We start from the raw sequence: 10408 nt of genomic DNA, 5'->3' as shown, positions 1-10408 counted from the left end.
AACTTTCCCCAGCAGCCCTCAAACTCTGGTGCCCTGACCTCTGCCTCCCAAGTAGCTAGGACTGAATTACAGGTTACTTTTCACTATAGTTTTTAACTTCCTGTCCCGATCCTTTTACAAATTGTCCTGTGTTTGTGTGTGAGATACATATATATATATATATACGTATATATATATATAGGGATTTGAACTCAAGACCCTGTGCTTATTAGGCAGGTGCTCTATCAATTAAACAACACCCTCCACCCTTTTTGCATCTAGTTAATTTTTCTGACAGGGTCTCATATTTTTGCTTGGGGCCGGCCTGGACCATGATCCTTTTACTTCAACCCCTTCACAGCTCAGATGACAGGCACATCCCACGCTGGCCCAGCTTATTGTGAAGATGGGTTCTTGTTAAGCCTTTGCCCAGGTAGACCTCAAACCTCAATCCTCTGTCTACTTTCCTGATCTCAGCCCCCTGAGTAGCTAAGATTACAAGTGGGAGCCACTGCACCCAGTTTTATCTATTCTCAGAGACAGTTCAAAGGCATCTCAGGATGAAACCCTCAATGGCTCTGCCTTGAAGGCCTTGGTTGCTGTCAGTGTTAACTGTGCTGCATGACACAAAGACATGGGACGGCTGTTGCATGGGGGGAAAAAAGAGATGTAGTACATGGAATCTAAATAATTTAATAGATTTAATAAGCATATTAACATTTAAAGTTCATTTCTTCCAAAAACAACATTTTAATTACATTCAAACTGTACTCATTTTAAATACCAACAAACTCATCATTTACATAGAAGGCTAGATATTAGAAAATGTGAAAATTTAAACAAGCTGTATTTTTTGAAGTCCTTCCAAATCTAAAACACTGAAAATTACTAAGTATATAGCTTTAAAAAAAAAAAGTACACATTATCAGGAAAACATAAGCTGATCTAATAGGAAAAGAAATGTAATACATGTAAAATGGAACATAATTCATATAGGCTCAACTTACACGTGTACTTCAAAGTATAAAAAGAACAAACCTAAGAGCTACTAATACAGCTAATACAAACAAAAATCACGGCTGACATTCTAATGCACCAATAATGCTTCTCAGAGAGAACTGATGGTCTCAAGATTTTTTGTTGACCAATGATTTTTGCATTTCTTCTCAAATACAGAACCAGAGTACTTAGAATTTTATCTTTAAAGAAAATCCATTTTTTTCTTTATGACAACAACTCAAAGATACCATGAGAAGAAGTATCCAGTCTAGTGTATTCAGGTATTTTTTTTCCCCACATACCCTATCCTTCTATTCCCCTTGAACAAGCCTCTAAGGGAACTGTACAAACCAAGCAACTCTGAGAGGACAAAGAAACCTGAGACTTGGCATTAGCATGGGTTGGAAATTTTTTAAATCCCCATTTATTAAGTAGTAAATGCAGAAAAGGTGGAAGCCATGTCTGAAACATAAGTCAGAGAAAAAGAAATTAAACATTAAAGAAGACATTTAGAACTGTGGTCCTTGTGTGTTTTGGCTTCAAAGACATAAAGCAACCAAGCTACCAATAACTGCTGTGTATCTTTTAAAACTTGTAGAAATGTCTTTAAATCTTTAATAAGGTGCTATATAGCCAAAGATGTCAAAATTACTGTTGCTCATGTAAGGGACATGTGAAAGCTGTTATGGGGAAGAAAGAGAGAGGGAGGAGGAAGGGAGAAGAGAGGAAGAGAGGGAAGGAGGGAGGAAGAAAAAAGAGGGAGGAACATGGGACTTCTCAGTTTAAAAGAGGCAGCTCTAGACTCAGCTAAGCCCACCACCTCATTTATCAAGGCAGGAAGGAGTCCTGCCCTGCTTTAGATTTTACTGCATTACCTAATCACACACAAAAAAGAGCATTCCTTCTTTTTATTTTTTTCCAATATGTCTCTGGCTTAAATGACAGAATGAGCAGTTCTTAACACACACTATTTATAAAGGCCATTTATAAAGTTAGTTGGCTGCTGGCATTTGTTTCTTGGTGGAGAATAAGGAACTGCCTTTTCTGCGTTACAAAGTGATCAGTGCGTTGTAATGCCGTTTGTTTACAGTAAGTGCTGTTGTGTCAAGCCATGGAACGATTACTGCCGTGCTCCCTCCCTACGATCACTACCGTTCTCACACGTGAAGACGGCATCGGAAGCGGCACTGCGACCACACTCATCACACGTGCCGCACACCCCTCTCCGTTTGGGAAACTTGGTACATTTCGAGTTTCCTCTGGGCATGTTCTTCCACAGCAAAGCATTCTAGAACAATAAAAGGGAAAAACAAATACTCTTGAGTGTCATGCTAATGACAACAAATACTGCTAGCACCCAAAGTCAAATAGGCATAACCTGCATTGTCAGTCAGTTGTGGGTTTTTCTCCCAAAGGAAGGCGTTCCCATAACTGGAGCAACTGTTCACCAACCTGTGGTTCTAGCTCCTGGATAAATCAAAAGTCAAAATAAACATACAAAGAACTAAACTGAAAAATTACCAAAAACTACACTGATAAAAATGCAAAAAAAGAATTCCATTCTTTTTTTTTTTTACCAGACCATGCTCAAACCAAATGTTTTATATTGTGCGAATCTCTGCTTTAAGGTATACAAGTTGACTTTCAGATTTAAGATGAGTGAATTTGCAAATGTCTCTACTTTCACGACAAAATGCCAACTGGTTTCCATGAGTCCTGGAATTCTATGTAGAAATAATACATTTTTAATGGTGATTTAGCAAAAGCACTCAAACTTTATCGATAGTCTTTTTTTAGGAATTGTATATTTCAAAATCAGCATTATAAAATAAAAATATTATTATACAGGTAAAAAGAATGCCACTGTTTTACAGTCTCCATGTGTATGTTATCACCATGAGCATTTAAAAATAACTTTTTTTTGGGGGGGGGGTCAGTCGTGGGGCTTGAACTCTGGGCCTGGGTGCTGAACCTCAACTCTTAGCTCAAGGTGAGCGCTCTGCCACTTGAGCCACAGCACCACTTCCGGTTTTCTGAGTGGTTTACTGGAGATCAGAGTCTCATGGACTTTCCTTGCCTGGGCTGGCTTTGAACCATGATCCTCAGATCTCAACCTCCTGAGTAGCTAGGATTACAGGTGTGAGCCACGGGCGCCCGGCTTTAAAAATAACTTAACACTTCCCATGAGGATGTAAAGCGAGCCACACTGATTCAAACATGTGACTCACTGTCATTTGGCCTCAGTCTATATTCTCTTAACATCAAATGGAGTAATGACTCATTTTACTAAAAATATGAAATAGTTATTTACTTTACCTAATTAGTTTAAGTCACAAAGACATTAAATAAATAAGTACGCAGACTGCAGACTTTCTCCTGGACGTGCTGAACAGCAGTAAGTGCTGTCAACGCCAGCATAGTACCTGCCCATCCCGGCTTATCTGCACCTTCTTGTTGTCATTCCACGGGTTGAGCAGGTGGTGTGCACACTGGAAGGGAAGGCTCTCTTTTCGTATCCACTCCACCTTAAAGACCCCGCCCAGGCCCGCTGAGCCCCAGTCTTGGCTCTTCTCCCTTCCTATCTCAGAAGACATCCGGGAAAACCCCTGTAGGTAAAAGAAGGGAAAAGATGGAGGGAAAGTTGTTAAAACATCTGAACTTACTTTGTCTGATAAAGCTGAGGGGTTTTTTTTTATACTTTTGGGTAAAACTATAAAAGATACTTAACAAAAAAAATATCAAATATAAAGTTTACTAGGTTTATTACCAAATTTTAGAAGAAAACACAATTTTAATCTAGCACTATAAATGTTAACAGCTTCTAAATAATGTGTCTTCTATTCTACGTCTACATTTATTTCATGACAATGAAGAGAACTGAGCTAAGGTTTTATTTCTGTAATAAATTCCATGTTTTGTAAATTCAGATAAGCATGAAGGCAAGCAAAGTTAAAAAACGTATGTTGTCAATGTTAACTTTCTTGGCCTACTTAAATAAACATTCAACTGAGTCAATCTCTCCATAGTGTTAAGTGCATCTGAGAACCAGTAAATCTACGGTTATGTTCAGAGGAAAATATTTATGTGCGAAGGCTCTGGTGTTAAGACAAAGCAAAATTAAAGAGGTCCCAGTTCTATCACCCCTAGAAGAGATGTTAAATACCCCTCATTCCAAGTCAAGCAAGAGGCACCATTCCACTCCAATGCAGTACAAAGCTGGTTTTGTTTTGCTGTTTTTACCTGTACAGTGTGACCCACAACCAGAACAAGTCCATTTTACTGTTTTAGGACAGCTCACCTGGAAATGTCCAGATCCTTGAACAGAAAATACCAAGTAAACCATGCTGCTCTCCCAAAAGGCCCGATTTAGCTTCCGCTCATTACTAGGGGTTGTAGACCAGATGCCCTTCTGTTGAGAAATTTCAAGGTTTCTCAGATTGCTACTCTTCATTATGAAGTACCGAACAGGCATGTTTGGTCTTGGTGAAGGAGATTTTGAGCCCTATAAAACAATGTGTAAGTTCTCCGAGGGTAATGTGACCTTTCAAGATCAGCAAACATCATTTCCATAAATACATAAGCCAAAAATATTTTACCAAATAGTCAACAAATGCAAACAGCTCATGATGCTTGAAAACTTTTAACAATGCTCAATCAAAATGAGCTTACAAAGACTAAATCAAAGCATAAAAAAACGCCTTGTTGCCGGGTGCCGGTGGCTCACACGGTTCAAAGCCAGCCCGAGCAGGAAAGACCGTGAGACTCCTATCTCCAATAAACCACCAGAAAACTGGAAATGGCACTATTGCTCAGTGGTAGAGCACTCGTCTTGAGCTGTAGAGCTGAGGGGCAGTGCCGAAGCCCAGAGTTCAAGACCCACGACTAACCAAAAAAAAAAAAAAAAAAAGCCTTGTTAAAAGGATCCAGACTTTAAGACCCCCAAATGGATTTTCACAAAATGTTTTTAAAACCTTGAAATTCAGAGAACAAATTTAAACTCCTATGTGCACTATGAGGAGGAAGTCTTCGTGACAAGCCTAGCAGTCTTGGAGTTCCAAAACAGAGAAGGGTTTAGAGACTGCAGGGATTCCAATCTGCATGGTAAGTACTGCAAAAGCTCAAGTAGTTGAGTGCCAGTTGTGAGCCAATCAAGAAAAGAGAAAGCCAGGCTTCAGAATTCAAGCCTTGACACTGGCAACAAACAAACAAACAACAAATTAGAATGCTAATTCAGCAAAGACTATGGCTGGAGTGTGAAATTAGCACAGAAAAGATGCAGAGCAGGGAGAATAACTGCAAATTCACATAATAGCCACCACCAATCCACTCACTAGAAATTACAAAATCATTTCGCATTTTGAATTACAAAGACATTACAATGATAAATAATGCCAAGTGCCAAAAATATACACCAAATGAAACTCTTAAGGGTTTGTTAAAGAAAATGCAAAATAGCACAGCCATTTTAGAAAAGAGTTGAAGAGTTTCTTGTAAAGTTAAACATATTTACTATGTAAAACAGTATATGATAAAAAGGTCTGCTGAATATCTATCCAAATACCTATTCAGGTGTGGAAACTAAAAGTAAATGCTTCTGAACAAACGAAAAAATTCCTATTACACATTTTAAAAATGATAGTTTCCAGTTCCATATCACTATCTTTTGCCTTCCTACCTTCTGTATTTAACAATTTACTTAGTATATTTTAACATAATTATTGAATTGCCAAAAACTAATTAACAAGTAAAAGAAACACATGCTTCTGATTTTGAAATTATATACCAAAATTTAAATAGCTTTGTTCTTTTTTTTTTTTTTTTGGTTGGTTGCAGGGCTTGAACTCTGGGCTTGGGCACTGTCCCTGCGCTCTTCAGCTCAAGGCGAGCGCCCTACTGCTTGAGCTACAGTGCCACTTCCTAGCTTTGTTCTTTCAACCAAAAGGTTTTAAAGAAATAAAAATGAACAGCCCAGCTATATACAACTAGTTAATAATTTCTTAAAGTATCCCAAAATAATAGTATTTAGTAAGAACATAGAAGTCGTAGAACAGAATAATAGAAGTACAGAATAGAATAATAAGCAGAAAGAAAACTAAAAAAAAATGTATTCCAAGCACTGCAGTTTGTTTTCCAGGAGTCACTCAATTTAAACCTGCAAGGCACCCCTAACTGGAAAAAGGCAAGCTTTTTTTTTTCCCCAGGGCTGAGGACCGAATGAACCTAGGGCCTTGTGCGCGCCAGGCAGGTGCCCTTCTGCTGGGCTAAACCCCCAGCAAAAAGGGAAGCTTTTATTATCTTATTTAAATGTGTAACACTGGAGGCGTTACAAACCTGATGCTTCCTGTGCCTACTTCTGCTACTTACCTTTCCTGAAGATGGTGGGGAAGGACTTGCACAAGGACTTGGGTAGGTGCTGCTGTCCGCAGACTTCACAGAGCACTGGTCTGATCGGTCCTCAGTGCTCCGCTTTGGATGTAAAATTCCTCTGTCTTTGTACTTCTGAGGAGGGTGTAAGGCTGGAGATGGAGATTTCGTCAGTACTCTAGAACAAGGCAGAATGGTCAGAGATGAGTAATACACAAGTTAATGACACAATAGCTCCAATACCTGGGGAAGATGGTGGGAAATTCACTTTAAACAGTGGTAAGTAATTCTCAATGCAGGGCATCCAGGAAACATGTATCAATACCTAACATGTATCAACAAAACACATTTTCAACATGATGCTTTCAGAAGTGGAGGTGTGGCTCAAGTGGTAGAGTATCAGCCTTGAGTGAAAAAGCCAAGCCAGAGTGTGAGGCCCTGAGCTCAAGCTCCAGGACTGGCACAAAATAAATAAAATAAAGTGTTACTTTCTTTCTAAGATACCTTCAATTTGTGAATTCTGGAAAGGAACATTTTTGAGTTTTCTTTTCATAGAATGATCTTTAATATTAAATGTCTCATAAATACTTAAAAAATCCCTTACATAACCCTAATACTAGTAAGACCTAACTAAAACTTTTCATTTTATTATAAACTTTCTTCTTTGTCCTGAATTGTAAAAAAAAAACTATTGCCAGGTGCCAGTGGATCACGCCTATAATCCCAGCTACTCAGAAGGCTGAGATCTGAAGATTGCGATTCAAAGCCAGCCCAAGCAGGAAAGTCCATGAGACTCTTATCTCCAATAAACCACCAGAAAACCGAAAGTGGCGCTGTGGCTCAAGTGGTAGAGCGCTTGCCTTGAGCTGAAGAGTTCAGTTAGGGACAGTGCCCAGGCCCTGAATTCAAGACCAACCAAAATTTAAAAAAAAAACATAGTAATTATTAAATAGTACAAATAATTAACTTCTTGGAGAAATCACCTTCCATTTAGATAGAACCTTTCTAAAATCATAATTTACCTTTCTGCAGTAGTAGACTCATCAGGAAATTCAGTGTCTGCTGAACTTTTCCTACTATTATTTGACCTCCAAGAGGATGCCAAAGGAAGTTCTTCTGAAGACATAGGTCTTGGCCTCTGGCCAATCCCAGATGGTTGCTGTAAACCTGCAGATTGTTCCTCCGTACTTAACACAGCTATAATTGCTCGTATGGTGGCTTCATCCACTTGAGACCAGGGTTTAGATGGAGCTCTCATTCGGCGTAAAAACAGACTGTGCCACTTCTGTCTGAGCTGCAGCAATAAACTGGCGGCCTATAATACAGTTCAAACAGGTGCAAGCAAATGTATGTAAGACACTCTTTCATTACTTAAGGTCTGCAGCTGTTACTACTTCCATTCATTTATGTCATGAGTGAAATGAAATTTCCTAGGACTAGAGAGTGTTCAGTGGGGGAGGGGGGGAGGAGAGCAAACACTGGGTACGTAAAGACTAATAATGAAACACAGTAACACAGTAGATGGAGAAAAAGACATTGGTGCTACTGAGACATTACTGCTGTGTCTGCAGAACATCCAGATGATGCTGTTCAGAAGGCAACAGCACTCCCAGAGCACCCATGGTGACTAAGCCTACATGCAGAGGCATGGCTCCCTGGGACGAGCAGAGCCAATGAGAAGAAAACAGCCAAGCACAGAGAACCAGGGAACTTAGCATCAGGAACAGAGAAACATCCTAGAAGGAATGACTACAATGGGAGAATTAAAAGGGATTAATGTCCCAGTAATTTAAAGACAATGAAGCTGGGGTGGGAAATGAGGGAAGAGCAGGATTACGAAAAGGAGGTGATGAGCAACAGTGCCAATGATCAAACTGTCTTAGAGAACACAGATGGCCTCGGCAAGGAGAGTTTCGGTGTAGCAAAGGGCTGGGAATGAGAATGAGACTGAGACTGCAGCAGGTTGTGATGATCAATGAATGGATGTTTGAGAGACATAAAGCTAGCAATTGTCAACTACTGGCAGCTTAGTTGTCCCCTCCTCATAAAACATGGATATAATAAACATTAAAAACAGTCATGAAAATTTTTAACTTAAAAGAATTTAAACTGTTAAAAGTTTACTCCAAGCCAGGCACTGGAGCCTCACACCTGTAACTCTACCTACTCAGGATGCTATGATTATGGTTCAAAGATAGTCCAGGCCAAAAAAGTCCACGAAAGGTTTATCTCCAACTAAACAGCAAAAAGCCAGGAGCACAGGTGTGGTAGAGTGCCAGACCTGAGTGAAAAAGCCAAGTAAAAGGGAAAGGCCCTGAGTACAAAGCCTAACTCTAGCACGTGTGCGCACACACACACAGACACACACACTATTTACTCTCAATTCAGAGCTAGATGGAAACAAAAACCAGAAAAGAACACTTGTATTTCACTCAGGAATAGTTACACAAAATAATGGTATCCATGTCTCCAATACTAATTTTTTAATATATGCAGAAATACTCAAGTATTACTACTATGGTTTGAATGCATTTGTTCCCGCAAATAATTCATGTTGAAACTTAATGTAGGATATAGAATCACTAAAAAGCTGGAAGTAAAGCTGGCTCAAGTGGTAGAATTGCCAGCCTTGAGCAAAAACCTTCAGGGACAGCATTCAGGCTCTGTGTTCAAGCCCCAGGAGCAGAACAAAATTAAAAAATAAACACCTGGTGGAGGGAGTTCATCCCTTCTGCACTTCTGAGAGCACATCAGTCTTCCCCTATAGAGGACCCAGGGCTTTGGCTGCCATCTTGAAATTAAAAATAGCCCTCATCCTTGATCTTGGAATTCTTATCCTCTAGAACCATGAGAAGCACATATGTTCTATAATTATTCAGTCTATAGTAGTTGTTGTAGCAGCATGAATGGAGTAAGAAAACGAGCGATATGCATCAATACTGATCCACATCTCAGTTTTTCAAGTCTTCTATTGGGGATAAAAAAAAATATGGAAGACAACACAAAAAGGCTCTATATTCTCTAATACTAAGGGCTTAGTATTAAAGAAAAAAATTATCAGACTGTATCAATTCATTGCAACTTAATGAAAGAAATTGGTTACCAATAGGTTAAAAAAAAAAAAAACGTACCTCTGGCTCTAGTTTAAAATTGAGCCACTCATCAAGTTTCAATGCAGCCAAGTTAGCAGTAGTTCTGTCCTCCACTTCACTGTCACTACTATCATTGGGAACGCCATCTGCTGTCCAAACACATATGGAAACAGCAAGCCACTGTTACTATTGTACATATTGTAAAACAATAAGCAGAATACTCTTTATGTGCACAATTAATTCTTCCCAAAATTCTAGCAACTTACATGGGAGGTATTCTTAATCCAACACCTCATAAACTAAATATCAGTATTTAAAGAGAAAAATAAGACACACTCAAGACTACAACCTTTAATCACAATGCAATACAACAAAAGAAAAACGCCAAGAACTTGAAAACTGAAGTACAATCCTCATTAGCTGAACAAAGAAGCTCCAGGACTGTTACCAAAAGGAAAACAACAAAAACTCATAACCCAAGGAAAATACTAAGCAAATCAGAGCAGGAGACACAGGTGAGATCAGTGTGTCAACATTCCACTCTCTCGAGCTGCCTACCACCATCCTCCTACTCCTCCCACACCCTCGGCCCATCACTCCACTGAAACACCCTTCGTTCGGGTCATCCAGCCATGACTGCCTTCGGTCTAGAAATTTTCCAGGCCTTCAAAGTTACAGAAGAGATGACCACCCCAACACTAGGGCACTTTCTTCCTGTCCTCTAATTTACACATTGTCTTGAGGAGCTCCACTCGTGTCTTTAAATATTATTTACAAGCTGAAGGCCCCAAATTTGTATGGTCCAGGCCTCTTCTGTGAACTCCTACAGCTTTCAGATCTGCATCTGCAGCTGCTTTCTAAAACAAACTTCAGGGGCTGGGAAGGTGGCTCAGAGGTAGAGTGCTTGCCTTGCATGCATGAGGCCCTGGGTTCGATTCCTCAGCACCACATAAGCAGAAAAAAAAAAAGCCAGA

General features: G+C 39.5%; 1 protein-coding gene across 1 annotated transcript in view; it reads right to left on the bottom strand.

The window, feature by feature from the left end:
• Positions 1-2175: 2175 nt before the first annotated feature.
• Positions 2176-10408, bottom strand: part of Ythdc2 (YTH domain containing 2) — a 50096-nt gene continuing 41863 nt past the window's right edge. Inside the window, exons 24-31 of the mRNA XM_013016007.1 lie at positions 9771-9783; positions 9474-9583; positions 7365-7657; positions 6343-6520; positions 4277-4480; positions 3402-3584; positions 2357-2445; positions 2176-2266 (exon numbers count right to left, since the gene is read on the bottom strand). Of these exons, the coding sequence (XP_012871461.1) occupies positions 2365-2445; positions 3402-3584; positions 4277-4480; positions 6343-6520; positions 7365-7657; positions 9474-9583; positions 9771-9783 (1062 nt within the window). The 3' untranslated portion in view covers positions 2176-2266; positions 2357-2364. The remainder of the gene's footprint in view (positions 2267-2356; positions 2446-3401; positions 3585-4276; positions 4481-6342; positions 6521-7364; positions 7658-9473; positions 9584-9770; positions 9784-10408) is intronic.

This window comes from Dipodomys ordii, unplaced genomic scaffold, assembly GCF_000151885.1.
Source record: "Dipodomys ordii isolate 6190 unplaced genomic scaffold, Dord_2.0 Scaffold29, whole genome shotgun sequence".
Taxonomy (NCBI): domain Eukaryota; kingdom Metazoa; phylum Chordata; class Mammalia; order Rodentia; family Heteromyidae; genus Dipodomys; species Dipodomys ordii.
This window is presented reverse-complemented; position numbering and strand designations above follow the sequence as displayed.